General features: G+C 38.5%; 1 protein-coding gene across 13 annotated transcripts in view; it reads left to right on the plus strand.

The window, feature by feature from the left end:
* Positions 1–22,155, plus strand: part of SPAG9 (sperm associated antigen 9) — a 61,562-nt gene that overhangs the window by 33,616 nt on the left and 5,791 nt on the right. For 2 of the 13 annotated variants that reach the window (XM_017812012.1, XM_017812021.1), the window contains 25 exons: positions 744–954; positions 1,457–1,556; positions 2,685–2,806; positions 4,287–4,298; positions 5,877–5,934; positions 6,481–6,633; positions 6,718–6,769; positions 7,173–7,303; positions 8,198–8,254; positions 8,381–8,392; positions 9,123–9,296; positions 9,930–10,059; positions 10,310–10,402; positions 10,691–10,858; positions 11,513–11,684; positions 12,518–12,745; positions 13,495–13,690; positions 14,113–14,235; positions 14,776–14,856; positions 15,320–15,387; positions 16,572–16,720; positions 17,852–18,023; positions 18,988–19,101; positions 20,841–20,879; positions 21,750–21,926. In XM_017812012.1, coding sequence (XP_017667501.1) covers positions 744–954; positions 1,457–1,556; positions 2,685–2,806; positions 4,287–4,298; positions 5,877–5,934; positions 6,481–6,633; positions 6,718–6,769; positions 7,173–7,303; positions 8,198–8,254; positions 8,381–8,392; positions 9,123–9,296; positions 9,930–10,059; positions 10,310–10,402; positions 10,691–10,858; positions 11,513–11,684; positions 12,518–12,745; positions 13,495–13,690; positions 14,113–14,235; positions 14,776–14,856; positions 15,320–15,387; positions 16,572–16,720; positions 17,852–18,023; positions 18,988–19,101; positions 20,841–20,879; positions 21,750–21,926 — 2,992 coding nt within the window. The remainder of the gene's footprint in view (positions 1–743; positions 955–1,456; positions 1,557–2,684; positions 2,807–4,286; positions 4,299–5,876; positions 5,935–6,480; positions 6,634–6,717; positions 6,770–7,172; positions 7,304–8,197; positions 8,255–8,380; positions 8,393–9,122; positions 9,297–9,929; positions 10,060–10,309; positions 10,403–10,690; positions 10,859–11,512; positions 11,685–12,517; positions 12,746–13,494; positions 13,691–14,112; positions 14,236–14,775; positions 14,857–15,319; positions 15,388–16,571; positions 16,721–17,851; positions 18,024–18,987; positions 19,102–20,840; positions 20,880–21,749; positions 21,927–22,155) is intronic. The other 11 variants (XM_017812013.1, XM_017812022.1, XM_017812019.1 and 8 more) reach the window with 7 other exon arrangements.

The following is a 22,155-nucleotide window of genomic DNA, read 5'->3' on the forward strand; positions in this document are numbered from 1 at the left end:
GGATCTGAAGTAGAACTGGACAGGTAGTCACTGCAGTTCCATGTCTCATTCCCAGTGTCATTCAGGGATTGCAGTTCAGACTGGAAAGCACGTAAAAACAGTGTCAGTGAAGTGCTTGCAAATATCCCTGGAAGTGTTCCAGGCCAGGTTGGACAGGGCTTGGACCAACCTGGTCTACTGGAAGGTGTCCCTGCCCATGGCAGGGAGTTGGAACTGGATGGTCTTTAAGGTCCCTGTGATTATGATTCTGTGAAATACTTTACTTTTATATCAGTTAAATCCATGTTCTGCATCAATGCTTTGATCTCTGCTTTTTAAGAAGATGTTTCAAGATCCCATGTGCATTTTGAACAAGTAGTTTTATGACGGCTTTGGGAAGATTCAGCAGTTCACTGTGCAGCTGTAGAAGGATTATTAATGTGGGAATGTTCCTTGTTGTCTGGAAGACTTAACTAAAAGCACCCTGAGATTGGGACTATAATTATCAACTGAGATCAAACATTACTATGAAAAATAAAGGCATTTTTTATGCAGTTATACCTGCCTTAAGAGAAGTGAAACAGCCGTAGTCCAAAGATGACTGTACTGGCTTAAAGTATTCTTTCTGTTCCTGTTTCTTTGCATTTGCATAGCCTTCAGTAAAATACAGGAATTTTGGGTTCTGTTCTTTGGTTTATATGCCCAGCTCTTCTAGTAACACTTTAATTTGTGTTCATTTTTTAATGGTAACTGTACAATTTTAGGATGAGCTCTCTGATGTCAGCCAGACAGGCTCCAAATGTACTACTCCAGCATCCACAGCTGCTTCAGATGTGCCTGTGCTGCCTGCTGAAACTCCTCAGAAGGAAAATGTTGAAGGGCTCGCAAAGGACACAGAGATGTCGAATGAGAAGGTGGACATAAGCAAGAATATTGAAGTACAGGCAGCTCAAGAGACAAGAAATGTGTCCACTGGTGAGCTGCTTTAAATTCTTAGTGTATGATTACTGTGGACCTCATATTTAATCAGTTATTAAATATCTTGTTGTGCCATAAAGGAGAAACGTTGGGGTTTTTTACTTAATATTTTGAGGAGTACAGAATATTGATAAGAGAGAAGTCTGTTGTTTGTTGGTGGCTTTAGTCTCTTTTTCTTCAGAATTGAAATTATTTATGACATTTCCTTGAAGTGGAACTTAGCTAGACACAAAAAGGCATGAGATGATAGACATCTTGGTTCCAGTTGCAGAAATAGTGGGAAATAACTACTGTTGGATGACTTATGTTAAATTCAAGAGAGACTTGGAAATTCCAGTGTCTGCCATAGAGTATCAAAATCTGCAGATTTTCTCATTTAATTACCTCGATAAGTTTTTGATCAGAAATCTAATGAGTTGGTGATTGATCAATAACAACTACATGTGGTTCATGTCATGGTGATGTTGTTTATGGAGCTGTACCACTTGCTTTGCCTCAGGGGGAAATGAAAATGAAGAAAAATCTGAAGTTCAGGCAATCATTGAGTCAACTCCAGAGTTGGATATGGATAAAGATCTCAGTGGATATAAGGGTTCCAGGTAAGTTGTGTGCTGTGATTTGAGTAAGAAGACAAATTTTAGAGTGTATTAGGTTTCAGTTTGGAACTTGTAATTTGTTAAGAAATTTTACCAGACTAAGATCCTGCATTATGTAATGAATCTCCTACTTCTGTGACCTTATTTCCCCAAATTCCTCAGGAGGTTTTAAATGCAACAGAAGTTCTTTGTTCTATTGTTAAACCTGATGAATGTTCAGGGTATTTCATGCTATAACAGACTTAAGAGTACTTAAATATTCTTTACGTATTTCCAAGCAAAGGGTCTGTTCCGAAAGGCCTTTTCTTCCTAGATGAAGATTTCAAAGTACTAGCAGTTTCTAAACTAGACCCTTGTGTCTTCACCTGTATCTTTAAAATCTGGATTTATGACTGGCTTTGCAAATATTACAGCATTTATTTATCAGATTCTGGTGGTGGAATCCCGGTTTTGACAGAACTTTTGTCTGAGTCTGCTCCCTTTCAGGCTTTTGCTTGTGAAGGGTAACATTTCTTTCCAAAGCTCTATAGCCCCATAAAAATAAACAAGTGCTGTTTTAGTAGCCAGGGGTGCCTGATCTTTTAGGTAAGCCCTAAACAATTCAGGGTGTAGTCACAAATCCTTCAAATACATTTTGTGTCTATGTGTTTCATTCTTGTGACGAGATGGAAAAAATTACCTTGTACAGGGAATGTTAATGGTGTAAGAGCTTTGTGTGAAAGGAACCACTTCTCTGGCCAGAGGAATATTTTGATCTCTGACTACTGGTTCTTGCATTCTTGTTATATTAAATGACTTCCAGTTCGGCTGAGCTGTCTGTTCTTTAGGCATTTGAACTGACTAAGTCCTGATGGGGCTGAATTTCTGCAGGCCAGAACTTGATATGCTTTAATTTATTGAAATCCTGACCAGCTCGATACGAGCACCCATGTCAAGTTTTGGATCTTGATGCCAACGTAGTATTTGAAAATAGAATCTAGGACTTGTAAGGCAACTGAAAGCTGCTGACAATTTTACTGGGTTTTGGTGGGGGTAACAAATGAACTATTGGTAAAGATGCAGAGAAAACTTTCTTCATGGTGGGAATGTTTTCTTTCTGCTTTTTCATGCCTTGTTTAATTCCCTGAGCAGCACTCCTACCAAAGGCATCGAGAACAAAGCGTTTGACCGTAACACAGAGTCACTCTTTGAAGAGCTGTCATCTGCTGGTTCTGGCCTAATTGGAGATGTGGATGAAGGTGCAGATTTGCTGGGTAAGGAAGGTTATTTAAAGATGCAGCGTACAGGAATTTTCCTTGTTAGTGGAGTGCTTAATTGTTCTTGCTTGATTTATTGTTAGGCTTCATTTGCATTAAAATCGTTTGAGTAGCATCCTAAGGTAGTCATTGGAATTCAAACAGGAGAAAGTGTTTGTTCTTTCTTTCAGTAAAACTTTAATCTTTTGGGGCATTTCTTACACTATTCCCTATTTCATTTCTCCCTGCGTTCTCTGACACCAGGATTTTATCTCAAGGAAGGATTTTTGCCTTCAACTAGTTTTAGGTAGTTTAATTCAGATTGTGCCTGATCTGTAATGGCCTGGCTTTATCACCTCTTTAGGGATTTTAACTTCAAAGAGAATTGCAGCAAAATGCAATGGTGGTAATTTGAGAATCAAACCATTAATTGAAAGGGAGGGGAAACCCACATTTCTCTTCCCTGTCCAAGCAGCTTTCTGTTACTTCTGTGCTGACTGAACAAAGTGTGAGTTTGGGGAACATGAGTTGATCAAGAGCAAAAAGGTCATGAGAAGAATGATCTTTCTATAAACAACATAACAAGATATTTATGGCCATATCATTGTTCAGGCCTCATTTTGAAATAATGCAGGCTGGTACTATGGAATGTATGAAATGCAGATGCTTCTCTTGGGTGTTTTAGAAATGGGCTGTGTAGAGACAATCAGCAGCTTGTTTGCTTCTGTCCTCTGACCCAGCAAAAATACAGATTGTTAGCACTGGTTAGAACTCCTGTGTGCAATCTGGATTTCTGGTTGTTTAGTGTTTCACCAGAAACATGTTTTACATCAGGCAGGTGACATTTCTGCAGTGTGTTACTCACTGGGAGTAATGGGCCCATCTCCAGTCTGAGATGGTTTTTCTTTGTTGTCACTCTGCTGAGCAGTGAGGATCTCCACATCCTTACTGGAGCATACTTCATCCAAAACTCTTGTCACTCCATTGTCACAGGGACAACTAATCACACATTCTGCATGCAAAAATACAGGTACTGGAGAAGTAATAACATAGAGCAACTTCCATACCTTAGATGATGTGATAAATTGATTAAACCAATCAAATTACTGTCAGACTGTCCTGATCACAGTGCTTTGTTTTCCGTGGGCCAAAATTAACCTTATGCTATAACTTATCAAAGGTTTGTCACTGACTTTATTACCATTTTCTGTAAAACTGCTGCTGGAAGCACCAGCCTGTGCAGGCTAAGCACAGGATGATACCAGAGTTTGTTATGCAGAATGTGCTGGTCTCAAATTTTTACTGTAGAACTGTCATTTCACTTTGAGGACAATCATAGTCCAAACAGTAGCTGAAAATCCACATCTGCATCCAGGATAGTTGGTGTTTTTCAAGCATTTGGATCTGTTCTGAGTGAGCATTAAACTTCAGTTTGGAGTTCTGTCAAAGTAGTTAATTGGGATTCTCTAATCTGTTTTCTCTTGGGCTGCATACCCAGGGGAATATTCTGGTGTGTATGCTTCTTTTTTAAAAAAATCTTTGAAATCTGTTGCTTCTCCAGTCAGGCATTCTTGGCTGCTGCTCTCATAAAATACATTTCTCTGCATTTTTTTTCCTGCTTGGTAACTTTTTTTTTTTTTTTGCCTTTGCACTCTGGCTTTCTAATTTTTGTTCTTGCATTATAAAGGATCCTGAAACCTGTTGGAAATGATCCTACCTACTTTTATCTGTGAATACTGAAAATGTTTAAAAAGCAATAGCTTCTTGAACAAAAGCTCATGATGACTGTAGTGTAGGGGATTTCTCCAGATATTCATGAAGTTAACAATAGCTGATCTAAGTTGCTTCACTATTAAATGTCATTTACTTTTAATACAAAACCCAGAGAGGGAAATTTCAAGAGGCAACTTTGACTTGCATGTCTATTTATAGATACCTTTTTTCTTTGTTATCCAAATATCTTTTAAGTCCTCTGTTACCAAAGTTTCTTAGAAGATTGTGTTCCTAAAGTATTTTAAAAGGCCTCCACCATTAAGATACCTTTCTCATTCATTATGTTAGTCTTGAATTAACATAATTTCTGCTATTATCACTGTGGTAATTATTTTGCTGTGAAAAATGCAAAATAATTATTCTCTCCTGGAAGTTTCTTTCTAAAATCCTGCAAATTATACGAGGTGTGCCAAAAATAGGGTAAGAAATTGATTTTCAGAAGTTTAAGTAACCTCAAAGTGGCTACATAAGAAGATAGGTTCACTTTTTTCCATAGTAGTAGATTAATTGGAAATGTTTCCTGAATGGATTAGCATTTCTTCCAAGTACTGTGCTTCTAAATTATTTCACAGAAAATGAGAGACTTTATGACTGATTTTTATGAGAGGTCTAACCATTAGAAATGGTTGTGACAGACTTAATTTCTTCAACATCTGTCCTTCTTACAAATCCTGCTTCTAATCACATCACATTCCACTTCAGACTTTTGGTGGTGGCTTTGTTTTAATTCGCTCTTACTTCATAAGTCTAAATTTTTTATTGTTCTTCGCTCATACTACACCTTACATGAAATGTTTCTTGTTCTTGTTTTTGCTCTACATGGAATGCATGGGCATTAAAGACCATAATTTCTTTGGTAAGGTATCATTTGCTCTGGGGAAATCTGCAGGGCTTTCACAATCTGAGCTTTATTCAGCATGTCTTGTGTCTATAACTGATATACTTTTGTATCTAATGTGGTATAAAAGACAGTTGAGCATTTTAAACTTAATGTTTTGTGGACTAATACTTCTGCAGTATATGCTGTGTTTGGGTTTTGACTTAGTACTGTAACATCTTCCAAATATATAGGGTAGGTGGAGGCAGCACTGGTCACTAACCAGGGATGCCTTTAATTGAAGTCAAACTGGGAGTAGGTGGAGGGGAAAGCTAATTATAGAAGGTAGGTTGGACCTGGAACTTCAGATAGCTCACAGTTCTCCTTACAAGTTTGTCATACTTAAAATTGAGTTGGCTTTAGACAATGGCAAAACATAAGTTTCATGAAAACATCCATTTTATTTGCTAATTTCATGTGTTTGTTTCCTTTGGAAAGGAATGGGACGGGAGGTTGAAAACCTTATTTTGGAAAACACTCAGCTGTTGGAGACAAAGTAAGTGAGACTGTTTATGTAAAAATACTGCCTTTGTTATTTCATTGTATCTTCAATATCTTCATACACAGTCGAAATTATACAGATGTGCTTCCAGTTCTAAGAGTAGTGCTGATATGAGCATTTTGAATTTGTAGGTGTATTTGGCTAAATATATAGCTGAGTTGGTATTCTTCTAGAAATTAAGGACCTAAGAAGCAAAAGCTTCTTTTATCCTTGTAAGGCTACAAGAAATGCAGTGCTCTGTCCTAATGAGGTCAATTCCCTGTCAGAACAGCTGTAAGTGCAGAAGCAAATCCATTGGAGCACTGTGGAGGAGTTTATTCCAAGCAAAGTGATTTATCAATACTTTTTTCTAATACAGGGGTGTGAATGTCTTTGAACATTTATGATCTGGGGGGAGCAGGGTTTGATCTCTTAGAAAGCTGTACCTTTTTGCAGCAGCTTTTATGAAATGTGTAGGTCTTCAGGAATAAAATCAGGCTTGAAGCTGAACTATGAGACCACGATCATCCTTGTAATGGTGTATTTTCCATGTTTGTGCAGAAATGCACTGAATGTAGTGAAGAATGATTTGATAGCAAAGGTGGACGAATTGACCTGTGAGAAGGATGTACTACAAGGTGAACTGGAGGCTGTAAAACAAGCAAAACAAAAGCTTGAAGAGAAGAACAAGGAACTGGAAGAAGAGCTGAGAAAGTAAGTTTAATTCCTTGGTTGTGAAAAAGAAAGAAAAAACCCAACTGTGATATTTAATGCAACTGTTTTTTATTTTGTATTTAGAGCTCGTGCAGAAGCAGAGGAAGCAAGACAGAAAGCTAAAGAGGATGATGATGTAGGTGTATGTGTGTGTGTGTATTTGTGTGTGTGATTCACAGTGGGACATTAAAAGTCCACATGTTTAGTGAGTGCTGCCAAGCTTTACTGCTTAATAAGTGTCAGTAAAGTTTCTCCATGAATAGAAAAGACAGAAGATCTAAAGAGCACAAGTAAACTTTAACTGACATGATTAGTTTTCCTGCTTTCCTCTCTGCCCATTACTGTGTCACATTCAGATTATATTGGATACAAAGGATGGGAGGAGAGGAAGATAAAATTGAGTTAGTTTTACAAAGCCCCAAATGGTTTGGAATCTGGAACTGTGGCCTGAGCTGACTCCTGTGGGAAGGCAGAGGGTGACTCTGCAAGGCCCTGCTGTTCTCCTTTGTTCCTCCATGTCTGCTTTGCTGTGTGCCCAGAGCGATGTCCCCACGGCGCAGCGGAAGCGTTTCACCCGGGTGGAGATGGCCCGTGTCCTGATGGAGAGGAACCAGTACAAGGAGAGGCTGATGGAGCTCCAGGAAGCTGTGCGATGGACTGAGATGATCAGGTGAAAGGCTCTTTTAAAATCTTTGGCAGAGCTCCTTGGATTTTACAGCCTCCTCATTTTTAGCTGCAGGGTGATCTGGTCAGTAGGTTAATTGCCTTCTGCTTGTCTCCCTCATGCCCACGAATAACTTTGTTTTTTAAATTATGGGCATATAACTTGTCAAAATGGGTTCTTGGTGAGACCTCAGTGAAAACTTGTTGCTTCATAGGATGCAAAATAAGCATCCCTTGAAGAAATGTGTGTATTTTGGAACAGTTACAGAAGCTGATAATTGTAGATACCCCATCCATACCAGAGTCAGTGGTGCTGCCTGCTGGCCACGTACAGCAATGGCACTTGATTGTTCCCATTGTCCTCATGTCTGTGAGCCTTTGGAAAAATGCATATTCCCAACAGATGTGGCTTGTTTTTCTATAGCTATTGTCTGCTGTAAAAACCCTCTCCTATCTCTGTTAATGCATCTGTGACTTCAGGAACACTCACTTTATCACTTACTTACTGATATGTTGAAGAATTAGAGGCTTTAAAACAAAAAGCAATGGTTAAAATATTAAGAAATGGGAGGCAGAAGAATTTAAATGGTTTGCTGCTTTCTTTTAGCTGTTTTCATTGCAAAGTATTACACAGGTTTGTCTCTTCTGTCTGAAAAGCACTCCCCAAACACAACTGGTGTTTGGGATGCAAAGAAACGTGGATGGAGTATATTATGTAGTTTCAGTTGATCTTGTGGGAATTTCAGTTCTGGTCAGAATAGAAGTGCCAATGTGAAGAAACAGGCTTTGTTACTTTTGATATGTTATCCTTTTTTAAAAAAATTAGAGTTACACCCTATTCTGTTCCTTTCCCTTTTTTAATTGGTGCTTACTCAGTAAACTTGGAATTTATTTCTTGTAGAGCATCGAGAGAAAATCCAGCCATGCAAGAGAAGAAGAGATCGAGCATTTGGCAGTTGTAAGTATTGAAACACAACTCACTGGCAAAAATAGATAAAAGACTCTAACCAATTAGCTGGCACATTTGTGTATGTTAGCTAATTATCCTCTAAGATGTCTTAATTGTTCTCCTCTTGTTACCCAGCATGCCAGCTCGGTAAGACTGGTCTAGAAGACAGAATGTATCGTAAGCTGCATCACATGGTTGTGCACTTTGTGAAGTTAAATGCCAAAGTGCTTGATTTTTAATTTCGTTTTTCTAGCTGAATATGCATCAGGACTCTTGTCCTGAACATTTTTCTGGATTCTTTTTTATGATGAACAGTAGAAACCTGAATAGCATGTGTGGATTGCATTTATTTCAACTTCCTTTTCCTCTGTGAAGTACAGCTTAGTGATTGTTACATTGTCCTTGCTAACTTCAAGCTCTTTAAATCTAAACCATTGGTTTTCACAACAAGATATTTGTCCAATAATGCTTTTGATGTTGTGGTTTGCTGATAACTATTCTATCTTTTTGCCCAGAAAATGGTGGGGTTTTTAAAGTGCTCTCTGCATGAACTAATGTGCTTCATAAACCTGCCTTCCAGGTGTGATGTTCACATCCTAATATTTGTTGGTTCCCTGTAGATGTTAATTCAAGATGAAGCCCCCGTTAAATTTGATGAAGAAGTGGGATAATAATTCTTTAGGAATTTTTCTGACTGACATGAATTTTTGTGCTTTGAGGGTGTTGCTGAGTGTGTGGTGGCTGCTGCTATGTTGGGCTCCAGTTTCTTAGTTTAACTGTCTTGAGCAGGCTGGCATATGCACTGTTTTGCCTGCATAGTCAAATCTGGATGTATCTGACAAATCTTGACTCTTTTTTTTTTTTTTCTTTCTTCTAGTTTTAGCAGGCTCTTCAGTTCCTCCAGCAATACAGCAAAGAAACCAGAACCTCCTGTCAATGTTAAATACAATGCTCCAACCTCGCACATTACTCCGTCAGTCAAGAAAAGAAGCAGCACCTTATCTCAATTACCCAGTGACAAATCTAAAGCCTTTGAATTCCTCAGTGAAGAGTAAGACATTTTAGTTTTCTAATACTAGATATGCTCTATCAAGTGTTTACTCTTTTAGTCCTCTGAGATTTAACATGCTGCTAAGTGTGATGTTCTCCTGAAGTGAGTGCTGATACATAAGAACTCAAGACAGTGCAGGCTGAAAGGTGCAGCAGTGGGTGAGTACTCTGGATACCTGACAGTAATATTCTGCTTGGTAAATGTCACTGTCTTTCATAAAAGTGCATTTAGGCACAGGAGGCAGCACTAAGTACACTTCTATAGGCAAGTTTTGTAGCTAAGCAATAACTGTACAGGTACTTCAGTGGAAAATAACATGAGTCAGGCTAACAAGCATCTGTAATTATTTTTTTTTCTCCTATACTTCTCTTTGACAATATATTCTTTTGATGTACAACTTTTAAAGCTTCTAGTAGAGGCACATAACCCAAGTTAATTTTCTGTAAGGATCCTGGCAACAGACTTTCTGGTTGTGCCTGTCTTTTACTGGTCCCTTAGAAACAGCCCACAGGAGACCTGGGGATGTCTCTGGTAACCAAGTGCTTCCACAGAGCTCTTGATTATTGAGTTTAACAGCAACTCCCGTTGCACAAAGAATTCTAAAGAGGTTTTTCAATAATGTTTCTTCTCCAGAACTGAAGCCAGTTTAGCCTCACGCAGGGAGCAGAAGAGGGAGCAGTATCGCCAGGTGAAAGCACACGTTCAGAAAGAGGATGGCAGGGTGCAAGCATTTGGCTGGAGTCTACCTCAGAAGTACAAACAGGTATCATGTTTTCATGTGTAAGGGTGACAACTTCATGTTTTGGGACATTTGAATGGAATATGATTTCACAGCTTGTGTTTGAGTGATTCCGGCAATTTTTTTGTTGAACTTTGCAGTAAAGAATCTTTCTAGGAAAACAACAATGCAAAACTCTTAATCTTGTTTAGTGAAGTCTGAGCAACTGATTCCAAAGACTGTAAAAAAGCTTTTCCATTCTGGTTTTTTTGGTTTGGTTTTTTTTTTAACCTAGGTGGCAAATGGTGGCCAGGGTGAAAATAAGATGAAAAACTTGCCTGTACCTGTTTACCTGAGACCTTTAGATGAGAAGGATACCTCTATGAAGGTAGGATATTTCCAGTGGTGATAGAGAGACTTGGACTACCTGTAGCTTGAATATTTTTAACTTAGACTAAATTATGTTCTTTTTGAAATTAAGTAGTTTCTTTTTAAAGCACAGTAAAGAAGAATTCAAGCTTCAGTAGAAATGTACATGACTTTAATTGTAATGAATTCCTTAAAATGGACTGCAGTTATACAAAATGTTGGCATTACTTAGCATATTTAACAATGGTTGTGTCTCTTTTTTTTTTTTAGTCTAGAATTCAAGTGAAATATTTATTTTTCTTCCCAGCTCTGGTGTGCTGTAGGGGTGAACCTGTCAGGAGGGAAAACACGGGACGGCGGGTCTGTGGTTGGTGCCAGTGTGTTCTACAATGATGTGACTGGTGTGGATGCAGATGGCAACAAGCAGCAAACAGGATCTCAGAGTAGCTTAGATAAACTAGACCAGGAGCTCAAGGTAAGGTCCCTGTAAAGACATTTAATAAATTTATATAGTTAAACATCTTTATCTGTAGAATAATAAAGTGTTTTGTAATCAGGCTTATGGTAACAAATAGATTTTTCTTGGTAATCATCAACCCAAGATAGTTGGGTTATTGAATCCAACTACAAAAATAGTGTGCCAGCTTGTTGGCAAATCTGAGGAGTAAATAAATTTTACATCAAAATGATGCATTGCTTATGCCACTGCTGCCTCCTTTAAAAAACATTTATGACAAAACTGTTCATGTTCTGACTGCCATGAATGGAATTCATATTAAGGGTATAAAAACAAAGACTTTAATCTTTGGGACATCACATTAATCTGTGGCTACACTTAGTATGGCAGCTGGCATGTCAGCAGTGTTCGTATTTCTAACTAGAATTGTGCAGTATAATTATTTTCTATGTGTTTTATGCAAATATGAAATATGAGGGAGGTTTATATTTTAAATTCATAGAGAACAAGTAGCTCCATGTAATTTTACAATGGCACCGAAGATATTTAACTTACCATATATTTATGTATACTTCTGTAGTTGAAAATGTAAGAACATGAAAGATCAAAGGTAGTAGTTTTATTGTCCCCCTTCTTGTTGTTCATTTCTGTTCTGCCTTTATTCTCCTTCAGGATCAGCAGAAGGAACTGAAACATCAGGAAGAATTATCCAGTCTAGTTTGGATCTGTACTAGCACACATTCTGCTACAAAAGTTATCATAATTGATGCAAATCAACCAGGAAATATTCTGGACAGTTTCATTGTTTGCAATTCTCACGTGCTTTGTATTGCCAGCGTGCCAGGTAAAGACCTGGGATGTTTAGTTCCTCCTTTTTTATTTCTTATTCAGATTTTTCTTGTGCTGAGTGAAAACCCAAAGATTTGTGAATTGGTGTGATAAAAATGCTACAGCAACAGAGCAATAGGAAGTATTTAGTTATACCAAAAACTATTGCATTTCTACTTTACTGTTCCGCTCTTTAGTTGGCTCTTGGCCTAAACTAACTCAAAGGTAGAGAGATGTCAGCAGCCAAGAGTAACTATTTTATTTGATGTGTTATAAATTGTGCAATAGCAAGAGTGCTTCATGGAACTGTGAACATCACAAAAAGAACAATGTAGTTTGCTTTTTTGATCTCTTCAGCCTCTTGAAGATAAGTAGCAAGTCTTGGAGCTTCCTGCAGAGGGAATCCTTGTTGCATTGAGAATATTATAAGTCTTAAAAGTATGAAGGGGTTGTACAAGAGAAAAACCAGCTTTTCTTCCAGAACAAAGGATGTATTGCAGCTAAATTCTTTGTAAATATGTAGGCAGGTATCCCCGCATATGTGCATTGTTATGAAATCTCATTTTAATAGAAAATGTAATTAAAATTGAAATAAGCTGTTTGGAAAACTGCAGATTGAATTATGTTGTATGACAATTCAAGTGTGCAGCATATGTAGGTATTGCCTTTGTTTTGTGAGCTTTGTGACAATATCTTTTTTATATTTGTTGATCATGCTAAAATAAGCTTGTAGATAAGTATCTGCACGTTTGATCTCAGGTGCTGGAGATTTCATTCAGTTTGAAGTTCAGATAGATAAGTGACTCAGCTTTATCCCTGTGAAAAACACATGGGTTTAATCTCTTCCAGGGGCAAGGGAAACAGACTATCCTGCAGGAGAGGAAGGGGCTCAGGAAGCAGATCCCAGTCAAGTGGACAAGTCCTCTCTGTGTGGCAGCATGACCAGCAACAGCTCTGCTGAGACCGACAGCCTGCTGGGGGGCATCACCGTGGTGGGCTGCACTGCTGAGGGGCTCCCGGGGGCACCTGCAGCTCAGGATGCCAACGGGGGCTCCCCAGTGGCAGAGAAACAGTCAGGTATGAAAACATCACAGCCCTGTCAGGGATGGCCAAACACCTTCGGGTGTAACTGAAAATTAACGGTGAAACTGTAATATAATAGTGTGTCTGTAAGGTGGGGTAGCATAAAACAAATATTCTGTGGCCCATGAGTCTGGCATTCTTGCAGTGTGTAATTGTTGCTGAAAACTCCGTGGAGGTGATACTAACGTTTGCTTTCTTGCAAATGTTTTTGAGAGAACTCTCTTGTGCATGGTTTAAAGAGAGCTTTTAATTTATTCAGTACTTGAAGTGCAGATCTTGCCAACAAATGACTGGAGAGAAGGTGAATAAATGCCTTGAATTTTGTCAAGTCTTAGTAGAGATTTAAGTGAAGCTGCTTATTTTGTAGACATTCTTACTGTTTTCTGTCCTATGCCCTTCAGAGCTGTATGGTGATGTGACTGGCAATGGGTATGGGGTGGTTGGATTTGTTCACTGCTGTTCTAGTTAATCACTTAAAGGACAATCTGTGCCATCAGTCGCTGGGTTGATACATTAAGTATTTAAATTTAAGTATTTCAAGTGCATTTGACGTTTGTTTATAGAGTACAACTGGGAAAGTTTGGGCATTTCTGATGTGATTTTCTTGTTAGATGAAATATGAGATCTGGATTGTGACTGTCTGGTCACTTCAGTTTCAAGTATGAAGCTCTGGCTGTTTTAAATAATTGAGAATTCTGTCGCAGTTGTTAAAAGTTTTTCAAATTTTTTTTTTGTTCACATAGATACTGCAAATGAAAATAATTTAGTAGATGAGAACATTCCAACAGCAGAGGAGGCAACAGAAGCAACAGAAGTCAATGCAGGGACAGGAGAAGACACAGCTGATATTGCACAAACTGGAGTCTACACAGAGCATGTCTTTACAGATCCTTTGGGAGTACAGCATACAACAGAAGCATCTCCAGTGTACCAGCCTAAGTACATAGTCTCAATCCTCATACCTCTTAAAATGTATTTAAAATGAAAAATATAATGTTTGTGGGAACATAGCATGGAGACAAAATGACTACTTTTTTTTTTTCTTGTTCAGTTTATTGAGGTTTATGTAAGTAGTCTTGGTACAAGACATGCTATGCCTTGTGACTCTTCTGCTGTTCCTCAGAGATCAACAATATTGACAGGCTTGAATGGAACCTAATTTTCCTTGTATAAGAAAATGTCCACTTGAAGAAATTCATTGTTATTGTCACTTCATCTGTATCGTATTTTCATGCACAGTTACACCTTAAGTACTTCAAAAGCCAGTGTAGGAATTAGCAGCAATGAAGTAAATGCCTAGGTTATAGCCTGAGTGATCTGTGCACTTCATTAAATGTATCTTAACTGGGTTTTTTTTCTAGTACTGAGTCAGAGTTATATAAAGATGTTGCAGTTTTGCCAAATGAGCAAGATCTAGTGAGAGAAGAAGCACAGAAAATGAGTAGCCTTTTACCGACCATGTGGCTTGGAGCACAGAATGGATGGTAAGGAAGTGATAATCTTGTTAAACTTATTTGTAATAATTGCTTTAAACTTGCTTCTTGTGCCTACAGGCCTGATAACTGTCTGGAGTCAAGATTAAGGGCAGGAAGATCTCAAGGGAGCCAAAACCTCGTACGCTTTGCTGCATTTAGGCATTATAGAATTCAAAGAAAGTATTGTAGGTGGTTAGCAAGCTCTTTTTGGTGGATAACACTTTCATCTGCAGAAAAGTTTTGTGGGTTTTTTGTAGTAAAAGAAATAGTTATGGTCTGATAATTCCATAACTTTCAGTATTTTATTATGCTAGAAAAATATATTGTACTTTTTACTACAAATGGATCTGCAAAGAGGTTTGTAATGCTTTAGGCCTTTGAAAAACCCATTCTGCTGCTCATGCAGTTCTTCCTTTCAGTCTGTACATAGTTTCCAGTGGAAGATGAAAACTTATTTTCCCTTTGATTGTGGATTTCAGTTGTAGGGGTTTTGCTTGTGGTTGTTATTGTCTGGTAGTGCTTTTAATCCCTCCTGATTTGTCTTTGCAGCCTGTATGTTCATTCGTCAGTGGCCCAGTGGAGGAAATGTGTTCATGCCATTAAACTTAAAGATTCTATTCTCAGTATTGTGTAAGTCCTGAAAGAATGTCATGTAAATCATAATGAATTTCTGTTAAAATACTTTCAAAGTAGTTTTTTATTTCCTCCTCAGATATTGGGAATGTCAGTTGCCATAACTGCCTGCATGCTCTTTGAGGGACAGTGGAAAACATTCGGGGAGTGAGGAAAATGAAAGGAACCTTGTATCTGTTGGAAATATGTAGCCCAAATGATGAGCTGTAGCTGTTTACTCAAAACAGTTACAGGTTCTATCCATGATGTTTTCTTCAGGCATTGTAGCTAGCTATATTTCAAGATTTTTGAACTGGATTTTGACACCTTGCTACATCCCTTTTCTTGAGCTATATTGTAGAAATCAAAACAGTAGGGCTAACATGGCTGTAAAAATATGCTGTTTATACCTTACTTTAAACTTGCCCTCTGAGCAGTGCAGTCTAACAGTTCCTATTGTTGTGCCTCCTTTTTTCCCCAGACATGTAAAAGGAATAGTGTTGGTTGCACTGGCTGATGGAACACTGGCAATCTTTCACCGAGGAGTTGGTAAGCATTCTGTTAGATCTGGAAACCAGTAAAGCTGTAACAGTATTCAGGAAAGAAATGTGCCATTTCTGAGTAGTGTTTCGATAATGTATTCCCCAATGGGAATGTTTTTTACAGGTTACCTTGAGAAATCTTTCTAGTTATTTCAGTTGCAGATTCAAGTACAATTTTTGCACTGTCCTGGTGCATTAATGGAATTTTTGCTCGCTCTGAATTGGGGAATGGGATATATCTGAGCTAAATAGTGAAAAGCCACTTGAAAGTCCACTTTGATTATCATTTCTCTTGCTTTTTCGTTATGCTCAATAGTTGTGTCTTCTGTTTAATTAGTGTTAATTGTCTCTGACCAAGTCCTTCAAGGAGACTTTTTTAAGCATCCCTTCAGAATTTCTGCCCAAACCACTTCTGAACCAGCTCCAGAAATAGGACCTGGAGGGGAAAGTCTCCCTATGAGCAGCTGGAACTTATCTGTTGGCTTGTTTCTATTCGTTTGCTCCTTTCCTTGTGATGTTTAAATCCCTATGCTCGGCATTTAAAAGAAATAAAGAGGTTGCACAACACTAATGCAAATACTGGGAAAGATGCATCTGGGATGAAGTTATATTTTTAGTGGTTTTGTTTTATTGGTTTTTTTTTAAGAACTCACTGTAGTAGCTTACAATCCTTAAGGATCTTTAATGAATGTCAGTGATGATCTGGGGCTTAGCTCTGTCTACAGAAGAATTTTACTTGGTGTTGAATGAGCAAATTTAGTATGCTTTTAGAAGATTTCAGGGGCCTTTTTTTACGATCTTGCAGCATATTTAACATAAAATCTTGCTGCACTGGCCAGCATCTCCATGTTCAGCCAAGGCAGCAAGTGCCTCAGGCTGCGTGTTGTCATGTGCACTGGTGCCTGGCCAAGCAGTGCATTTAGCACTGGGTAACTTGCTGTTTTAAGAAATGTTTTGCTGTGTTTTGAACGTGAATCATTGTACCACCTTATTAAAAAAAGTAGCATTCAGGATACCAGTAGTTCCTATAACTAGTTGCTATTTAATGAGGAGCCAAGCCATGAATTTGTATTGACTTATCCAGATTATTACAGTGCTTTTAAAAAATTAGGCCGTGTACTTTTAAGTTATTCTTGAACTCATAGGAACCAATGTTTAGTTTTGCTTTTTCTTTTCCTTCTGCTTTCCAAGATGGACAGTGGGATTTGACAAACTATCACCTCTTAGACCTGGGCCGGCCACACCACTCAATACGGTGCATGACAGTGGTACATGACAAAGTCTGGTGTGGCTACAGGAACAAAATCTATGTTGTTCAACCAAAGGCCATGAAAATAGAGGTAAGCTAAAATGGTGATGAGAACAATTAAATGGTGTTTTAATGCTGCAGCTCAAACTGCAGAGTAACTCCAGAGAACACCTGTTTTGTTCCTCAGTACAGAAAGAAGCAACCAAACAAATTTGTTTTGGGAAATCTTGTTACGTTTTCCTAAGATGTTTTCACTGTTTTGGAAGACTTTTAAATGAGGCAGTTCTCAGTTATTGAAACCAATTTTTGAGTGGTTTAGTTCTTCACCTCTAGCTGACCAGGAACTGGAAGTGTCCTTGTGCAGAGCTTGTGAGACAAGCTCCCAACATACTCTGTGTGTGCCTCATTTTATTCTCCACCTACCTGTAAACTTCTCTATAATCTGTCTTTGCATACTTTAGGGGTTTGTGACTTAATCTTGAATGTGCTCTCCCTCCAGTTAGAGAGTAGTTTGTTTATGTAGGGTGTGTAATGTTCTGCAGTGTCTTATCTGTACCTGACATCTCGAGTGCAGAAGGTGGCTGGGGTTTCTGCAAGCCTTTAGCAATATTAATGCTTCAGCTTCTGCTCATTGGCCTGAGACGTGATCCAGATCTTTTGAGGTTGACTGCTCAGCAATTCTGAAAATAATAACCACCCAATTAATAAGCTGTTTTTGTGAAGGCTGTGTATATGTGGAAAAAAATGAAATGAAGTTCATGCAACAGTGACATTGATTGTTTTGCTGGTGGATAGTGTGTATTTTGCACGGGTGGTTTTGTATGTAAGAGTAAGTCATGACAGAACTAGGAAGAGAAGCACTTTTTGGGCCCATGTATCTTGTGCTGTGACAGCAGGACCTCAGACCAAAAAGGCTTCAGGTTGAAGGGAGGCAGAAGTCAGAGCAGGCTGGGATGTGATGTGTAAATGAAGACATAGTAGGAAACTACAGCTTTAAGATCAAACCCAAGGAAAGGAATCAGCAATTTTACTATTACTTTACCAGCACCATATGGTAGTTGTAACTAAGCTAAATATGTATCTTGTGATCTTGCAGATCAGAGGGTTGTGGTTGACTTAAGAAAATTGCTGGTACAGGCGGTCTGAGAGTAACAGAGCAATCTTTCTTACTCTTTCCCGTGTTTCATCTTTTGAATTTGAATGAAACTCCACTGTTTCATAGAAGTCATTTGATGCCCACCCAAGGAGGGAGAGCCAAGTGAGGCAGCTGGCCTGGGTGGGCGATGGGGTCTGGGTGTCCATTCGCCTGGACTCCACCCTGCGCCTCTACCACGCGCACACGTATCAGCACCTGCAGGACGTGGACATTGAGCCCTATGTAAGCAAAATGCTAGGTAAGTTCCTGAGAAAAACTGCTGTGTTCTGACACCTCTTGCTGTCTGGAGCAGGCAACTCTCACTGGGTTGGGTGGAAGGCCAGGCAAATCAGTTTGTGAAAACTTGAGTCTGGAAGTAGAAGCCTAAGTCAGTCTGTAAAGCATGGTGAGAATGATGGGTCGTCTGTTCCAGTCTGTTGATCTTACCTGATGTCTGAAGTGCCCTTAAAACTCAGAGCTAATGAGAAAAATAGTGGTTGGATTGTGCAAGCACCAAGAGAGAAACCAAAAAATTTCTCTTTTTCATTGTACCAATGCCTTTTTTTTTTTTAACTGAAAATAGGAAGAATCCACTACTTGCCTGGAAAAAATGCCTTTCCTTTTTTTTTTTTTTTTTTCAAGAAAAGGCAAAACAGCAGCCTTTTGTTGCTATTGAGCCTAATAAGCTGTCTGATTTGTTTGTTTGTTTGTTTTTGTTAATATCTATGTAAGAGCAGTTTACCCACCTACATAACACAACAAATACAGGTAAATGGGTTCTGGGAAATCCTTCACAAGTCACTGCTGTGCCATTGCACTTAACTGGTCAGCCTTGTGCTCCCCTCATCCTGCTAATGGATGAGAATTAATTTTAATGGATGAGAAACCATTATCTTTCATCTGGAAACTCACTTTTTTTTTTTGTGTTTGTTTTTTTGGTAAGGCCCAAAAGATTTTACTGTGCAGCATCATGGAGCTGTTGTACCTCTTTTGCTTTCTCTTAGTTAATGTTACTCTTGCAGTATAGGTTCACAACTTAATTAGTGTTGTAGGCTTTTAGGTTATCTTTACAACTTAAATGTGCTCCTCTACTTTGTTTGTGTTTGAAATGGGAGGGAATTTACTTGTCTGCGTGGTTTGGGAGTTGTAGTTAAGATTCTCTGTTGTAGAACTAAAATTATTCTTGCTCATAATTTTTGATGAAAAGCATCTTTTGTTTTTAGGTACTGGTAAACTGGGATTCTCATTTGTGAGAATCACAGCTCTTATGGTGTCTTGTAATCGTTTATGGGTAGGAACAGGAAATGGTGTCATCATCTCCATTCCATTAACAGAAAGTAAGTAAAATATAAATCAATAGCTCTGTGCAATATGCTGTAGACACAAAAAAGAGTATTAAAACACCATTCAGATGCTTGCTAATGGATAGAAAGCTTCACTGCCAGGTCTGAATCTTGCAGGTTTGTAACAGATTCGGGCCTGTGTGATGTTTAGCACCTAAATCTGTGCATGTGGTTTCAATTACTATGAGCAAAAAAAGCACTTTTCCAGAATCTCCTGTACTTCAATTTGATCCAGAGTTGCTGTGGCTTGAATCAAGGGGACACTTTGAAGCCTTCGAGGTGTTCTGAGCATTAGCAGCATTTATAGAAGTTTATTGCTTATGAGACATTTTTTAGTTTTCTAATTAATGTTATTTTTGATTGCCATGTGATCACAAAGTAGATTTTTGTTTCATTTGAGCAAGTTGCTGTTGTTGCTAATACAGTTTGTTTGGCTTTAGTGCTTAAGAATTCATCACAAAAATGGTAAAAAGGATTGTAACAGCAATAGCACGACTGCTTTAAAGGACATGTTCAGAGTTACAGGAGCTGTAAACACATTCTTCAAACAGGTCACTGACTTCTAGGTCAAATTCCAATCATGTAAATCCAGGTATCTGCATAACAACAGACCCCAAACTCTTGTCATAGGCTGAAACTACTTGGGGGTGGGAGGGGAAGCATTCAGACATGGGCAGTTGAACCTCAGGAGAAAGGGGCATTCCAGCTCAAGGGCAAAACAAATCCTAAATAGGAAAAACTTGGGAAGAATCTCTGTGTAAATTGATTGCATTTAAGCAACAAAAAAAAACCCCCTCAACACTTGTGCTGAGGCAATTGTTAAAAGAGGTGAACAAAAGTTTCAAAAAAAAACCCCAGAAGTTTGATATTCCTAATTGTGCTATGGTTACATAGAAAATAAGTATAGGATGACAGGTGAAATTTTAGGGTAATTTAATAGTGAAAACTCTTCATGTTGTATCTGCTTTGTTGAACAGCACACACATGCATTGTTTATCATACTGTTCCATTGCATTGTCCATCCATTCAGTAAATGTCTTTTTTTGCATTGCATGAATGTACTAAGGAAGGACAGACTTCCTGTCATGACTTTGAAATAGTTTAAATCATGCTTTCAAAAATTATAGCTCTTAGTTTGCGTGAAGCTTATTTTAATGTTACCGGAGGAGTTTGTTTTAAAACAGGAGTGAACATGAAGAAATCCCTATTAAAGCTATTCAGTTTCATCTCTGTTTTGTTAATTGTTGGTGGATCAGAACAGCCATTTGGGGGTAGCCTGATGGTGGGGTTGAGAACCCTTGTTGGGAATATTGANACAGCAGTGGCATCTCTCAGTTCCCTGGGTCTCAGTAGCTGGGCAGCTTCGACATCAGCAGATGATGTTCCAAAAGGGCACACGAAAACATGAGTCGTTCTGTATTATTTTGGAGCCTCCTGCCAAGGAAAGAGAGAAAGGGGAAACGTTGCTAATCAATAAGAAACTTTAAACTGATAAAGCACATGACTTTATCATGTGCTTTTGTGGTCCATTTTGTACTGAAACTTCTATAACAAGATGCTGTTCTTTGTGACTTTTGATTGAATCTTCTGTAATTAAATATCTACTGTTTTTTAGGAGCTAAAATTTTAAGCTCTACCTTATCAAAGAACCAAAATATGAGTGGTGGGTTCTCATTAATCCTTCTCCTCTACTGTCATACCTATCCATTTCCCCTTTCCTCCTTTCTCACTAGCTGTAATCCTCCACCAGGGACGTTTACTGGGGCTGCGGGGTAAGTGCAGATCCTGAACAAAAACCTATTTTCAGGCTTCTAATAGCCACTTCGAGGCTGTTTCCCACTCCTTTATAGATTTACCCTTTGTATGTTCCTAAATGTTTTTCCACTTGCAGTTACTGCATTGCAGCAGTTTTATGTTTGCTAAATGGCCACCAACCTGCTCAGCAGTTTAGCATATCATCCTGTGTTGCAGCTGAACTCTCATACAGACTTTGTTTTTCTTCCAGCCAATGTGATACCACATCTTATAACTTTGTCATTAATCCACATCATTTGCTGTCTTGTTACAAATCACTGTTTCTTTCACTACTTTGATAGTCTTTGGAATGGAGATGGCTTGTATGTCTAGCATGAGTACTTCTCTGTTTTGATGGATTTCAAAACTCAGTAAAAACTAGATGTAGAATTGTAATATAGGGTAGCTCCTTCGTGCCCACAGGTGGCTATTTTTAGAGAATTTTTGCTGGCAAGGGGATACCCTATGATTAGTTGGAATGCAAGTGTCTTTAATTATATGTTTAAGTACATTGAATTTGCTCACCCTGAAACACATTAGAGGTATTTATTTTCTATGAAAGATATAGTCCTTTCACAAATTATTTTTTTTTCCAAAAGTAGGATATTGAAATCTGGTGTTTATGCTAGACTAATAAGAATCCTGCTCCATTTTCTGATGTACTTAAAATAACGAAGCATGCATTCTTTTTCTTTCCAGCTCTGTCTTGAATTGGCATTGCTGCCCTCCTGTTTCATTTTTATCTAAGTTGGCTTTTAGCTTTTAGATGGTACCATAAGGTTTCTTAACAAATAACCGCTTCTGGAATTTGCCTTTTGAAGTCGAGAACAACTTCTCTTCTTTTCCAGCTAATAAAGCAGCAGCAGGCTCTGGAAACCGTCCAGGGAGTGTAATCCGTGTGTATGGAGATGAGAACAGTGACAAAGTGACCCCAGGGACCTTCATCCCCTACTGCTCCATGGCACACGCACAGCTTTGCTTCCACGGGCACCGCGATGCTGTGAAGTTCTTTGTCGCTGTACCAGGTGAGGTTTTGTCACCATTCTTCAAATGAAGCTGGGGGGTTTTTTGTCTTCATTTTCTTAGTTAAACACAGTGTCTAGAAAGGGTGTAAAAGTCATTATATGAAGTCATACATTCAGGAACAATATGTTATATTTCGTTCACAAGACTTGTCTGATTGCTGAGTGCAGTGCTGTTTAATGGGAGGAAAAGGGTTGGGTCACAAGTAAGTGCTTTGCTTCCATCTGAAAA

This window comes from Lepidothrix coronata, unplaced genomic scaffold, assembly GCF_001604755.1.
Source record: "Lepidothrix coronata isolate B3197 unplaced genomic scaffold, Lepidothrix_coronata-1.0 Scaffold34, whole genome shotgun sequence".
NCBI classification, from domain to species: Eukaryota; Metazoa; Chordata; class Aves; order Passeriformes; family Pipridae; genus Lepidothrix; species Lepidothrix coronata.